Source organism: Glossina fuscipes, unplaced genomic scaffold (assembly GCF_014805625.2).
Source record: "Glossina fuscipes isolate IAEA_lab_2018 unplaced genomic scaffold, Yale_Gfus_2 0, whole genome shotgun sequence".
NCBI classification, from domain to species: domain Eukaryota; kingdom Metazoa; phylum Arthropoda; class Insecta; order Diptera; family Glossinidae; genus Glossina; species Glossina fuscipes.
Window position 1 is genome coordinate 19,996,430 of NW_023998414.1, and position 16,042 is coordinate 20,012,471.

Here is a 16,042-nt window from a genome sequence, read left to right on the forward strand (position 1 = left end):
TCGGTATACTGACCTTTTGGCTCAAGAGTGGAAGCTACTTTTTCTACCACTTCCCTTGTAAGATCTCATGTTGGAAAGTAGTTACATGAATACTTTTCGGGTAACGTGTAGGTCACAATAGTCTTTTCACTTGTTTCAGGGTAAATAAGGTAAACATTTGAAGAACAGCAGAAAGGTGGCACCAGTTAGGGAAATAGATATCCAGCGAACTTGTCGGAAAACAGAAAGTTTCGGCGTAGTAAACCCTAAACTCAATTGAAAAAATTGTCACATAATACCAAACAACTTTTATATGAAAGAACCATCGCAATGCAAAGAGAATGGAAAGAGAGCAAAGCTATTTTCAAACTTCAAAGTCAGTCAAAACATCTTCGCATACAAGTGCCGGCTTCGTTACTGTTCACAATGTATCCACAAGATATCGTTGCTTAAAATTGTATCTTAGAACCAGAGGCTTAAAGAGTCAACACGATCTCCAAGTGTTTCAGAGCAAGAGGTAGATTTGCTCTTTAGGAGCTGTGATCAAAAATGATCCGCGAAATGCAGATAATGGATGGTCCCGATAGGACCGTCACGATCTTTAATAATATGTAGAAATTCATGCATATATGCTTTAGACGATCTTCAGAATGTTCAGTCCTGAGTCTTGCAAAATGAATGCCAGTATGCCAGAATGCCGGGAATAATGCCAGTATCGGTTTTTTTCAAAATTAAAAGCTCCCTTTAGTGTCTATGTAATAAATTGTAGATTTTTGACCGTAATAACCTTTCGAAATTTTCGTTCCTCACAAATTTGTGAAAACTTTTTAGTAAACTAAAGAAGTTAACTTTCTATTTTTATAGCAAACTGACGAGCACTGACCTCATTATAGGTTACATTTGATAAGGCAAACAGCTAAACTTGATTTTATCGTATAAGAATTTGTTTATTTCTGGTGACTAGTCAGTTTATAAATGGAAGAAGAAAAAAAGAAAGAAAGAAAGAAAGAAGTAAAAAAAGAAGTTAGCTTTCGTTAGCATCGAACGTCGCTTCTATTTATGCGTTCAAAGCGAAAAAAAAAAGAGTTGATTTGCTACTTATTGCCACTTGATTATTCATTCATCTAAGATCGGGCAGTGGTCGACAGGGCTAAATTCCGAGAACGAGGTCAATATATCAAATTTTCAATAGACTTCAAAGAGAAAAGCTCTGCGTACAGAATATAGACCAGATCAGCATTCTTAAGTCTTAAGTGATTTGTTGATTTTGTGCACTTACAATCGAACAAATATTAATTTTTTTCGCATAGAAGATCACTATTTGTATTTCTATTCTTCTTCTTTTTTGTTGAGGTTAGGCTTTTTTTTCAAATCAAACGTTTCAGTTTATCACTTCGATCACGATCGTTTCAGTTCGTTTTGTCGAAAAAATTTGAAGGGCTGTACGTGACCCGTCATGTTTCGACACTAAGATGGCGTAACCGAAAAGAAAAGTTTGGGCCGTCCGTATTGAAACATTTTTATGATCACTTGCTGAGACAATTCAAATGAAATGAATGCTGTAAACTGCTGGGATAATAAGACGGGTATAGATAAGACATCACATATCCGGTGACAGATGAGTAGCCATAAACAGTGTTTTGGATCAATGGAGTGGTATTCAAAGTTCGATTTGAACCAAACGTAGTTTTATTTTTTGTTTTCATTCCTGCCTTTTCTTCAAATTTCATTAATAATTCATAAATAATGGGGAAAATAGATACAGATCCCTATAAGATCATCAACAAAGTTATTGGTAACGTCAGTTAAGATTGAGACGCCAAACTGAGAAAACATTGGCATGAAATTCATTATTGTGTTAATTAGCACAGTAAGCTGTGTTGCGCTAGCAGTCGCGCAAAGTGATGGTAAACAAGTATCGAAAAAATGTACTTTTACAAATTTCTAAATTATTACCTTTTATATAACTAGGAGGGAATGTATTTGAAACAAAGGAAGCGGATAATGGAATAATTAATAACCCAACCATGGCACCTCTATTAACATCAACTTTAGCGACAAGAACTCTCCAAGTCCTCACCGTTACTCCCACAATGTTGTGTTCTAATGATTCAAACGGTAAAACAAGAAATTCATGCATTGATTCCATCGAATTGCAATCAACCTCTGATATGGCTGAAAAGGCAGAAACATCATCATCTTCAGCTGCGACAATAAAACATTTTAATAAATCGAAATCTGAGAAACCATTAAAAATTCTTGACTTGCTTGATAAGTCAAACGCCAATAGCGATTATGGGCATCAAAGAAGCGATCGAAGCAGAAAGGAACAAATTAGAAGATTCGAAGCTCGTCTACTATCTGATGGGAAATTTATATGTAATTATGGCAGCGTAGTAATCTACAGTGACTTGCCTTGCAATGAACTAACTAATATACGGGTCAGTGGTACGAATCACCATCCGCCATCGTATGAGGCTGCTATAAAACCTCAAACCATAGAAACGGGGCAAAATTATGTCAACGAAAATAAAATTGTGGCAAATGAAAATTTCGAAAATTCGCAAGAAAAACGCAAAACACGTCCGAATGGCAGCAATAAGCGTCGCAAAAACAATAAGAGGCAAAATGGAGAATTGCATAAGCAACAATATAGCCGAAAACAAAAAAGAAAAGTTAATCAAAGTCGCGGTAATAAGAATTCGAAACGTTCTTCAAAGACCAGACAATACAAAAAAGAATATGTCATTAAAAGTCATAAAGATGAAAGAAAGTAGCAAACGTTTACAAAGGAAATAACGAAAATCACTGAAATATAAATTCAAAGTACATAACATAAAACATAAAACCGCACCAAGTCTAGTACGTTTAACTTTAATGATACTCTATAGATATTAATATGCAATTTTCTCTTTAATGTATCCCTTGGGTGTTCTCCGCTTATGTAAGTTCTTCATATAGAATTATTATTATAAATATTTGAAAATATTGCAAAAAAAAAAAAAAGGAGTTTTTGGAAAAGAAATATCAAGTAAGATAATTGAAATTTGTTTAGAATGACTCTTCTATATCCACGATACGACCAGCATGGCCACACAACTAGTATCTCTTTAGCTGCATTATCCTGCTATTGACTTTGTGTGACTCTGTCGGCGCTGTAAGTCACATTTACAGAATTGAATATGGATTTTATAAACAATCTACAATGTCTTATATTATATTTTAATAGCGAATTTTTTAAATTCTTTATTCCCATTATCTCCTCGCAAAGAGCAATTTTACTAATATCCATAGAGTCGAAAGCGCACAGTAGACTAAATTTTGAAAAGAATGTCACAAAACAAAAAAAAGAATTGCGAATCCTCGTCTCGGCTCGATGTTTGGTGTGCGTCCTCTCTAATATGACCTGTTCAATCTACGGGCCTCGAATATCTAAAGTTGACCTTTTCAGCTATCTTCAGTTTTTCTTATCGCAATAATATCCAATAAATTACATCTGTAAGATACAAGGTGTAGCTTGACAAAGAAGAAAAACAAGAAGAAAAGGAACAAAAGAGTGTTGCAGATAAGACTTACCGTGATTTAGTACAAGCAAGATATGTAGCTTATGAATGGTGGGTGGTTCTGTTAAATCCAAAATTTCATGGTATCCAATAGAGCTTTTTAGCCTATTTCTCATGCCGATGTTGAATGCGTATCAGCGATGTTATCGCATAAGTCCAACATAACAGTCGTCGATCGCTCCGGGCAATTTGTATAATTGCTGCTCACTGGATTGATTGCTGTTATGTTATTGCAAACGTGCGTAAGTTAAACATTTTATGTCTATTCAAATATGATATAGAGGAAGTAAAAACATAATAGCTGTCCACGGCCCGATATTAAATAGCCTGCAGTTGTTTGTAGTCGAAAGAGTGGTCCCAATCAAACCATACATACAGCCGGTAGCGTTCGTGTTTGATTTAAAACACGTCAGTGTACCAAACTTTGTTAAAATATCTTAAAAATATGCGGCCTCTAGGTTGAACACAAGGGATATAAGGCAGGATTTTGAATCAATCGGTGTAATTAAAGGTCGATCCATCTTAAATTCTTCTGGGTTTTGCGTACATCCACACAAGCTGAATACATCGTTGTACCGGAAGTAGTGTAAGGTATAAAAATTTTGTATTTAATAATTTATTAATTTTTTTATATTATTAAAGTTAATAAAATTATTAAATTTTTTCTTGTTAATAATTAACATTTTCGTGCCTCGAATAATAATAATAATAATAATAATCAGAGTAAACATGTGACCAGTTGACAGTACATCAATATATTCATTCATATAAATGAAAATTCGGCATTTTTCGAAACTCTTAACGCATAGCACATATCCGAGACAGACAGACAGAGAGACAAAAGAAGAAAGTGAATGACATTTAGATTGTTTCCTGACGGTACTCGTTTGCTTATGATAAATATAAACAATTCATTTATTTATTAAAATGAAATTAGATACAAGCCTAGACTTATGCCTAGACTTATGCACATAAAGTTCTTTCATAATTAATTGAACGCATTAATGGTTTCCGAATAGTTGCTTGCCCATATAAGTTCTGATTGGCGAGACTGCTTCAGGCATATCATAACAGTATCTTTAGAAATTATGTGTTGTTCTGTTGATAGACTAATTCATCCAGCTGACCTCCGTAATGCGGCTGTCATGCATATTCAACTTGATGGCCAATATTGACTAAATCAACACGTACTCGTAGCTACGTTAAACTCGTTTTAATTGATCATCATCATCTTGGTGTGACATTGGTAATGCACAAACCTTTACAAGAATTGATTTTTTATACAAGATGTATATATATATATCAATTAGATTGTGAATCTTATTTGAATTCTTGCTAAGAACCCAAACTGAGGTAAATAAACTCGTAAATGCTTCTACATTGGCTATGCCTTATCAACTGATAGTCTCTAGAGAATCAAACAGGAGCGTTTATGTAAGTTTCATTTAACAAGGTATTCGAATCAATAACTCCATTGATCAATATTACGAAGGATGAGATACCACGTATAAAAACCACCGGCATTTCTTCATAAAAGGGATAATTTACTATGAGAGCTATTACGAATTCTTCCTGTTTCATAACCATGTTTCATCCACGGATGTAAATCAATTCGAATGCTCGCGCTACACTCGATTGAAATATCTTACTAAACAATAATGCATCTTCGTATGTCTTCCTTCGTACGTTAACACACTAGACTAATAGACTTTTTTCAAATTACAATCGACCATCTATCTATACGTGGGGCGTAGCATGCACTTACTTTTGTGAACTGAAAAACTTCGTAAAATAACCGCAAATATGAATATAATATGGGACGAAGTAACATTCATACATCAATCAATTTAGGAGATGAGGAGATTAAAAGTCGGACCTAGGCTTGTCGAATGAAATTTAAGTAAAACTGTCGCACAGCAATTTATTACGCTCTATGCCGTTCTATGTACTGTAGTTTCGTTGTTTGCTCTAAAATTGAAATTGAAAATATTTAAACAAAGTGTAAAGCAAAGAAGAAAAGAACGTTTAACTAAAAACAAATATTGTAAATTTTTATAGATACGATAATGCATCTGAAAAGCTAAACATGTGAATGTACTAAACTTTATAAGTTAGGTTGTTAATTTTTGGTCTTTTCATAGACCAAAGGCCACTTGGACTAAAATCGTTTAAATATAGAAGCAGACACCAATACATACGAATCTTTACGACTTTAAATGCATTTAAATTTCCTTTTTGTTTTTATAAAGTTTTTGCGTTAACATATAAATGTGTGTGTGTGTGTGTGTGTGTGTGTGTGTGTGTGTGTGTGTGTGTATGTGTGTGCATATTTATATATATATATATATTTATATATGTTTGCAACCGCCTTGTGCGTGTGTTCGTTTGTGTGCGAGATAGAAAGTTTATTGTAAGAGCATGCGGGTGAATGCATTCACTTAAGGGCTACAAAAGTCCTAAGAGATTTGTGCGTACATATAAAATACCAACCAATACCAATGTCATGTCGAGTGAACAGCAGCAATAGCAACAGCGCAGCTCACACCAAAGCAAAAGTATAAAGTTTTTAAAAGCAAAATAATGTCGTTTGATGCAAATGTGTGGAGAAAGCTATATGTGTCGTAGGATATGTATAAACTGAGGACAAGTTTTTCATTTTTTTTTTTTTTTTTTTTTTTTTTTTGTGTTTTGTTTTGGTAGGGATTCTTTATTGAAAAACAAATAAACGGTTTTTTTATTTTTATTTTTTTTTTTTTATTTTGTTTCTCTTAGAATAAACTGAAATTCACAAAATTCTCACTAACCAGGACCCCGTACAAAAGTGTAGCAAGCATACGAAAGCGATTTGCAATTGTTTGTTATAAAAACACAACTTTTCATGCTAAGCTTCGCTTTCGAACTCACTGCTTTTGCGAGTGTTTAGATGGGGAGTAGCAGGAGAGAGTTGAATGGTGGGATTAATTAAATACTATGGCTGCAATTAGGTGGCATTTAAAACGAACGGCTCACCTCAAAGGCCAAACAGTGTTTTGCTTTTGAATTCTAAAAATGCTTTAGTACCCACAAATCGTCCACAAATGTTTGGCTGTTGAAGACTACAAGCAACAAACATGACCGCACATATATTTCCATAAACCCTATATCATAGGTGGGGGTGAGCGGGGCCGAGAGCGAAAAAAGGGAATTGAGGACAGTAATAGAGAGGGGATGTACTGAGCTTCCCGTGTATGCTTTTAGTACAACTCAAATTCAACTAGACAACTATTTTATAGTAAGAGGCTTGCTTTTCTTTTTTGTTATTTTTTTTTTTTTTTTTTTTTTTTTTTTTACTGGTAATGCCAACGTGTCTATATGTGTGTTGGTTAAATATCTCTATTTATGCGTCTGGCTTGGCCAACATATATATGAACAATTTTGGCGAGGCATAACATGGTCTGAGTGCTAAGAGGGATTTTAATTACTCTTTCATGCACATTTTGCTTGTTTCGAAAAAATTTTCGTAAATGTGTTCGTAATGTTTATATATGCATTATTGTGTTTATATGGCTGTGTATGTATGTGTGTGTTTGTGCGTTTATGCTTGCAACTGCCAGCCATTACATACGACATTTGACCGAACGTTTATTATTTTCCATTCAAATGCTTTAGATGATTGGATGCAGGCTACACATATGCAACACACATGCACGCACACACACACACACAGTTGGTATAAAGCTTAGGAAAACTTACCAAAAACAACTTTATTTCGACGGTATGGTTAGAGAATTTATTTGTGTGGCTATTTTTACCGTTGAACTCAGACGGACACATAGCGACGCACGCAAATAATTAAACCCTAACAATGAGAAAATAAAAACAAAAGGAAAAAAAAAAAAAAAAGAACAGAAATATTGTATTAAAACTTCTATCGTGTTCAGCATTAGAATTGTCTGAACGGTGTCACAGTTTAAACGATAAAATTTTACATGTTCAACATTATTTGGAGTATTTTCCTCCTCCCAACCTCCTGTGTTCGTATGTATTTGTGTGCATTTTTGTGCGTGTGTTCCGACTAAACGTTAGCGTTGCGTTACAGGTGGATTTAAAATTTCATTTTCCAATTTTTGTTTTCTTTTTTTTGTTTTATGAAAGTTAATTTAATTTTCAGTAAAAACGCTAAAGGTTTTTGATGTGAATTAAAAAAAAAAAAAATTAATAAAAAATAAAACAAAAAAAAAAACGAAACTTGCTCCTAAGGATGATTTTCGGTGGTAAATGTTTAAACTACACGAAACAATTCTGTATGAATTTATCGTATTTAGGTAATATTTAACGGTTCTTTACCCTTTTCAAAGTAATGTGTGATGAACGCCGCTAATCAAATACCCAAACTAAATGCATAATAAGGCACAAAAAGAGCTTAAATTTATTTCATATCATACAAACGCAATTTGTACTGTACATTCCTATCTATGCAGGCTGTTCCTGCATCTACAATTGAAGCTTAATACTATGTTCTATATTTCTTGATCCGTTTTTAAGACGCAAAAAAAGCCGCGTCAGCGATATAAACAGTTATATGTATTCACAAAATCAGACTGACTTTAGCAAAAGTCCGTCTGTCCGTCTGTCCGTCCGTTACATACGAATAATTAACATATGAATTTCCGGTCACCATAAGAGTCTAAGTTAGTTATTAGTAACACACGACTGTCCCTCTTGCAGTCTCTAACTTGCTTTTGAAAATGTTTACGAATAAAAATAAAATTGCTTTAGACACGCACACATATAAATAGTTTACGGCCGAATATGAAAAATGTAAAAGTGGACGCAATCCGCCCACAAATATTAAGGTACATTATGGCAAATATTCAATCAATCCTTCGATGCGTGTATTGCCTCTCATAATACTACTTTCAAAGTCGAAATCAATAACGATTGCAAGTCTATCAAAACACTTAACATTTCATATATTCTATAATATGTTGGCTTCAATTAGGGTTTACCCAAAACTTGTCGCATAGTGTTTAAACTATGTAACATGTATATAGTGCAGCGTATCCTTACCATCGCCGAATAAACGAAAATGAAAAAAGGGCAAAAGATAAATAAAAATAGTAAATACGCTTACGAAAAACTACACTTGCATTTTCATAAGCACAAATATTATGGATCCTAAAAGTGACAAGTTATACTAAGTGCGATAAAATTACGCTTCAAAATTAATTTATGCACTTATGTCGACCGACATAAGTGCAAGAATTCTGCAATTTTTGAATAAAAGAAACAAAAAGCATTTTATTCCGTTTATTAGGGACACCTTTAGTCGAATCGCCTTTGACAACAAGATGTAAGTGGTCTTGCCGGAAATAGCCGGGCAGCTTAACAACATCATTGAAATCGCACTCTCCCCTCATTTAGTTAGTCTCATGGCATGAAAAGAAAGATTCAGTTGCAGCAATTCTCTCTCCATGAATCATTAAACTCTCACTCATTCAATAGCCTAACTCTTCACACTGCCAAACTCATTCAATTCCTTACAATAGCTTCTCAGTGTATACACCAGCCAGATATAGGATTCAAAAGTACTTCAAAACTGTAAATATTTTCCTAGTCCGAGTTTCAAACAATTAGATGATAATATGATTATTCTATTGAAATTGTGAAGAGGCAGGCCTCTTAGCCTCCACATTCAGTTTCCAATTACCAATTATTTACTCACATTGCTACGAAAGACACTTTGTCGTTTCTCTTGTGCTCGAAATGCGATTTTGTTTGTTTATCTCGCAGGAAACTAACCATTTTTTCTTTTAGAGCTAAGAAAGGAAACTGAATGATTTATTTCACATAATTTTCCTCTTTCGTATACGTTTGACCTTTGACAAATTTCGGTAAAGGATTCTGTGATCGAAATAAATAGTTGTACAGGGGAAGATTACGTTATCTTGACATTTCACCTATAAAACTACAATTAATTTTGACAAGTGTATAAATTACCACTAAAAGTTCTATCTTTCTAAAAAAATCCTACATCGTTCACTACACATAGGAATGCAGATTAAATGACTTCTTCTTTTTTGTTGTTGTTTAACTAAGTTTATATATTTAATAAGTTACAACAACTGTGTGCCGCAAAGCTTTTAATCTAAAGGTGTCTGCAGAAAATATTGCGGTGCAAAGCAATTTTTTTGCTCAATACTTAAATTTACACCTAATCTCCCTTTCTCTTTAGACTATTACAGCGGCCTTCACCCTTAAGCTGCCCCTGTACAAACGAACTGAATGGAGAATAGTGGGAACTTGAATTCGATTTAAGACTACTGAAAATGATAAGTAACAAAGGCTATTAAAACCGAACTTAAGTTATTAAATTAAAAATCCCATAAGTTTAATAATTTTCGTATGTAATCCATCTGTAAGGCTATAGGGAGGAAAGGATAAACAAGTTGTTTTAAAAAAAGTTCGTCCTTCTTAGTGAGGGCTTTAACAAATTGATCTACTTTTATATACACCTTTCGAGTCATCATCGAGCCAGCAATGGCAGGCATCCAAGAACAGATATTGGGTGAAAAATATATTGACTCTTATATACTATTTTTAACGTTAATAGTTAAAAAGAGTACACAGGGTATTAATATAACCATAGATAGACGGCATTAAATGGATTACATATATATTTAATATATTTTATCGTTATATTTTATCGTTAGCAACTTTGACGGGTTTTTGCATTATTGAAGAACGTTGCTCGGTGGGTTTTTTGGGCAACGTACAAATAGAATTTAGCAGAAATATTAAATAATAAAACTGCAGATAAACATGTTTGTGAAAAATGCTCGCTTACTGGCCAGACCTGGTACACATTTGATGCAAGCCCGTGGTTACGCGGACGAAATGAAACTAACCTTTGCCGCTGCCAATAAAACATTCTACGACAAGGCCGACGTACGCCAAATTGACGTGCCATACTTTAGTGGTAGTTTCGGCATATTGGCTAAACATGTATCCACTTTGGCTGTTTTAAAACCCGGTCTTGTTCAAGTCATTGAAAATGACGGTAAAACCTCCAAATACTTTGTGTCCAGTGGCACCATTACTGTTAATGAAGATTCCAGTGTGCAAGTATTGGCTGAAGAGGCCCACGATATTAAAGATATCGATGTTAGTGAAGCCCGTCAATTGCTTTCCAAGTATCAGTCTGCTATATCGTCAGCTAATAGCGATGCTGATAAGGCTGAAGCGGCTATTGCCGTTGAATGCTGCGAAGCTCTTGTTAAAGCTGCCGAATAAATTTATATTTTTAGATTAACCGCTAAAGTTATGGTAACAACATCTTTCAATTCCCCTTAAATATATTTAAGCTACGGTTCTTTTGGCGAAAATATACATTTTCGCGTGCGGTTGAGAATCGAAAAATTAGTTTGATAATAAGGCGAATTTGTAAAGTAAAAATGACTAAAACTCACAACTAATAAAATATGAAATAAATAAGTTGCATATAAAACTAGATTTACTGAGACCCGTCAATTCGATGGGTAAATTTTGCTAGTCGTTGCGGTTGTAAAATAAAGACAGGCAGCTCAAATGCGGCAAAAAGATTTCTTTTTCGAATAAATATACGAAATTGAAAAGTGGGCGCTAGCTGTTGACAAACGCGCTCATAGAGCAGAAGGAACTAAACCAATTTCGGAAAACAGGGGCAATTTTTGGAAATTTTTGTCTATAACTTTAGTTCCCATGCAGATATTTTCGAAAATCCCTGGCTCAGGTATTCGCTAAAGTCACTTTCATGTTCAGCCCCAAAATGGTTCTAATCGGTTTATTAACACATCCACAGCTGACAATAAAATCGATTCCCTTATCCGTCAAAATAAATGAGATATGTATGACATATAAATGGTAAATGCATGCGTGTATTACTAAATCGCACAGGACCATTTTTACAATGAATATATAGGTGGCACTGGCGAACACTTGGGTTGCAGTTCTTCGGAAGTCCATATCCATGGCATCAAAAGTTATAGGCGACAATTTAAAGGCAAAATGCTATCTTCCGAGTTTTTTTTAATTTCTTCTTCTTGTGGGAGCGTATAAAAAAAATCACGCCCATCTTTTAATCTTCTCTTCTTAATCGAAAAAGGAATATTTATTTATGTCAAATATCAGCTTCCCATCTTCTATCCTCGTGGCGACTGTGATAATTCATAACAATTATCCGATAAGTTGACGGGTTTGCGTAGCAATAGATAGAAAACATAAAATTCCCACAAAATAGGAAAAGGGAGAAGTCTTCCAGAAAAAAAAGGGTAGGCGTAAGTAGTTGTTGCGTTACATCATTAACAACCAATATTTATATAACATCTACAGACATCGATTTCCTTTTTGCTGGTTTTTTAAACGAGCAAACGAATGCCGTAAATATGGCGTGAAACTCGATACAACACACACTTTCGCATCAAATCGATAGAAACTTATGGTTTTTGTGTAGAAACAGCCTTCTCCTGGTAAAAGCTTCAAAATATTTTGTATTTGTATGCATTATAAAAAGTCCCTTGCACTCTAGCTGTTTTCAATCCTTTTCAATTTATTGCTTTGACTTTCACTTTCCCATCTTTTTTTTCTTTTTGTTATCGAAACATAATTTTCTTCCATCGATCTCGATATAATTAAATATTTAAAAAAAGAAAAAAAAAAAAAAAAAATCGAGTACTTCGTAAATGTATATATAGCTCAGTTTTGGTTAGTGACGCTGACACCGCCACCAATATGGTCATTACTATTAACAAGGCCATCGTGTGTCGACAGTAGCAGTCTGCAATAAACACCACATCCGTATGTTTGCATAGAAGGGTAAATGAGTGAGTGAGTAAAATAACATCTAAGCCAAAAGTGAAAATTTAATTCTGTCAAATTCACACTTGAACGGACATTGACATATTACATATAAGCTTGCCTCCATATACTTACACTCACACATTAGGTGCACTAATAAATTCTTTCCGTTTTCTCTTTTTTTCTGGCAAAATTCAAAATTAATTAAAAAATAATTATTACAAACTTACGTAACCGAAATAAAGATCATCATTATCTAAGGTTTTTTGCTTTTTATGCCGTCACAGTATCAGCTTCGTGATTGCGGTGTGAAATAGTCAACGGCTCACTTATGCATATCTTCATTTTTGCCGAGCTGCTGATTTGCTAAACAAGACCGCATCGATCTGAACCAGTGCTATTTGGAACCAAGACCAGGTATTGCGAATATGCCGAACTCGGCACATGGCTCCAGACCGAGATGAAGATCACTTCCCGGATTGCCTTTGCTGGAGGCAGACTAACGTACGCGAATTTTTATCATTTTCAGGATAGAAAATCGTTTGCATGAAATGCCGCAATCAGGACATGTTGCCCGATCAAATTCAAATTGACTTCGCTGGCGGCGGACTAACGTATGCGATTTTGCATCGTTTTCAAGACTAAAATTTTTTGTACCCACTCTCCAAGCCAATTTAATCATTTTCGTAACGTTAGCCGTATATTATTTTTGCAGCAGCAGCCGGTGTACGTTCCCGATTATTGAGCTGGCATTATAAGGTCGATACTTCTTGTTACGTGGCAACTATACTTACGAGTACGTAGTGAGTTGATGGCACTCACATAAAAACAAATATATATCTTCGATTCTGTTACCTATTGGCACTATAAAATTTCAAAAGGGATAAATGAATGAGTAATTAATTAACGAAAAGTGGAAAAGTGGATATAAAAGAGCACAAAAAAAAAAAAAAAAAAAAAATATATATATAACAAATATTCGAGAAATGTGACATGCAATGCCTGTTTGGGCAGCATAAAGACAGGCAAATTTAATATCGACATAATTAATAAAATCGTAGCCATTAAGCGATTTAAATGAATAATAAATAAATAGTGACAGAGTGAGTTAATAGATTTCACTTTTTTTTTTACCCATTTTTTTTTTTTTTTTTTTTTCAAATTTTATATTCCATATCTTTATTTACTTGCTTTTCTTCCTCTTCTTTAAATTATTTCTTTCGTCGCACATCATGGAACGAACAAGAGAGACATAATTCGAAACGACAGCAAAAAGTGTTTGTATCGTTTTTCAGTTTTGTAACGCACGATAGTGCACGATGACGTGGCGTGAATTTTGCCCATTACGCATAGCCCATGTTTTTGTCATTGCTAAAAGGCGGATCTATCTTCACACTTGATCTGCGCCTCTGCTAACGTAATTGATAACTGCACGATGTTGAAAAAATAGCAAAATGATGTGAAAAACTAAATAAAAATAGAAAATACAAAGAAAAATAAAATAAAAAAAAAAAAAAACACATTTTTCTCTTTTAAAAAATGTGCCAAACATTTATTGCGATCATTTATCATATACATTATGTGTACAATTGGTGAAAAGTCGCAATACACAAATTGTGTGGATTGTTGATATACCTTAAAGTACACGGCAACCTATCAGAAGAAGCTAAATTCATCTCTCTCTCTCTCTCTCTCTCTCTCTCTGTCCGGGAGTAATCACCGTCAAAATCATGTCATGCTGATGTGCTAATAAATCCTGGACGCAGTAATGAAGTTAGATTTTCCTGATAGGTTACAAAAATCTGAAGTTTCGTAATCCTTCTGAAAATTGCCATCACTCGATTTGTACATTGCATCCTTTCAATGCTTGTACTTGACGTGCAAGTGCATGAGTTAATGGCAATAATTTCACTTTTTCGCCTTTGGGATCATAATTAATGGCTTAGTTGATTTTATATATGCAAACTACTTAATATTATCGAATTTTAATTATTTAAATTTTATCATAAATGTTTTTTTGGCTTGGTGGTAAAACGTAAATTAGCAAAGACATAAAATTTGAGTTATCTTTGTGGGCTATTCTCACTTTGGTCAGTTTAATCCGTTTTGTAACAGAAAAAAGCGCAGCGCCCTTAAGAATGTGTGTGGATATTAAAACAAAAAAAAAAAGTCACTTTCAAGTTTAATAAAAAAAATTATGAAATTCGGTAAAAAAATTATGAAATACCAAGTAATAAGTAAGCATAAGTACCAAAAATAAACGTGACGGTCATCACAAACCTAATACACCTTTCGAAGGATAAGGGACATATTCATTTTGGGAAAACGTTTGCAACGACCAGAGGGATACTTGGGAGACGCTACAAAATAAAAATATTCTTGGTTAGCACCAAATTCTAAATCGACTTAAGCATGTTCGTCTATCGATCTGTCTGTCTATCCATTTGTCCGTTTGTATAATGTCTGTTATAAACATTCTCGTGGCCGCAACAGTAAAGCTATCGATTTCAAATTTGGCAGAAACCTTGCAAGCTCCTTCACGCAGGTTGCTGGTGCCGATGGGCCAAATCAGTCGAAGGCTGCGGCACTATGTAAAGTGAGGACACCTTTCCTTTCTGCTCATTACACACAAAACAGATATATCTACAAAAATCGGAAAATATATTTTGTAGGCGATGTAGACCCTCTACCAAAATGGCAAATAACGCCCAAGCTTGTTCCGTTTTGTAGTGTGTCATGATTTCATACTTTTTCCAAACCTTCATGCAACGCACACGAAGCAAGCTTCAAAGTCCCCATAAGGTATATAAATTCTTGGCCCGTTTCAAAGCGGGAATGCACTTAAGCGACCGCTGGTAAACAAGTGAAACTTGTACACATCTAAACTTACGTACGCTTTATGAAGCATTAGATTTGAACGGAAAGAGTTTATTAGTACACCTAATACATATTATGTGTAACGTTTATGTGGGTGTTAATGATACATTGGCCAAGTACATGCAAGTTGTTCATGTTTTTCATTAAAATATTGCATGGTTTACGAAAAAATACGCAAAAAATAACGCGAGGTACACGTTTGTGGACAATACACGCAGCTCTGTCAGTGTATTCTTCATAGGCAAGTGAATGTGGTGGTTGCCTGAATATATATATATATATATATATATATATATATGAGTGTAGAAAATAACGTGTGCAGGATGGCCTATACCAAGCGAAAGGTTGATTAGTTTAAACTTTACCTATGGCCTTGATATCATATATAACACAAAGAATATGTATTAATAATACGTACGCACATATATTAACAAGCATCTGTATATGTAAGTGCGTAGTAAGTAAGAAGTGTAGGTAACAAGTTGCATCTTCCAATTATATACAAATGTAAAATCAACGCGCTTATATTAATATATATATCTATATGGATGTAATTTTTTTTATTTGACTTTTGTTGACTTTGCCTCTACCTACGGAATACACTAATATTAGCATTTTATCTGTCAAAATAAAATATGAACGTAAGTTGTCCACGTGGTATATAACCCCTTAAGCAGCGAAAAGCGTGGAATATTTGGTTTGGATTAAGAACGGGCCTAATCTGCTCCTAATTTTGCTTAGATTTGTCAAAATACGGGTAAGAATTTTGGCAAATAATGGATTTTTTTTTGACTAAATCAATTATAGTC

The 16,042-nt window shown here is 34.2% G+C and overlaps 2 protein-coding genes across 2 annotated transcripts; both read left to right on the forward strand.

The window, feature by feature from the left end:
* Positions 1–1,785: 1,785 nt before the first annotated feature.
* LOC119643725 lies at positions 1,786–2,846 on the forward strand. Its single transcript, XM_038043160.1, has 2 exons — positions 1,786–1,886; positions 1,951–2,846. The coding sequence occupies exons 1-2, from the start codon at positions 1,820–1,822 to the stop codon at positions 2,754–2,756; spliced, it is 873 nt and encodes a 290-aa protein (XP_037899088.1). The 5' UTR covers positions 1,786–1,819; the 3' UTR covers positions 2,757–2,846.
* A 7,406-nt stretch (positions 2,847–10,252) lies between these two features.
* On the forward strand, positions 10,253–10,990 carry LOC119641680 (ATP synthase subunit delta, mitochondrial-like). The gene has a single exon (XM_038040466.1). It carries the CDS (start codon positions 10,344–10,346, stop codon positions 10,812–10,814), a length of 471 nt encoding a protein of 156 aa, XP_037896394.1. The 5' UTR covers positions 10,253–10,343; the 3' UTR covers positions 10,815–10,990.
* Positions 10,991–16,042: the final 5,052 nt, after the last annotated feature.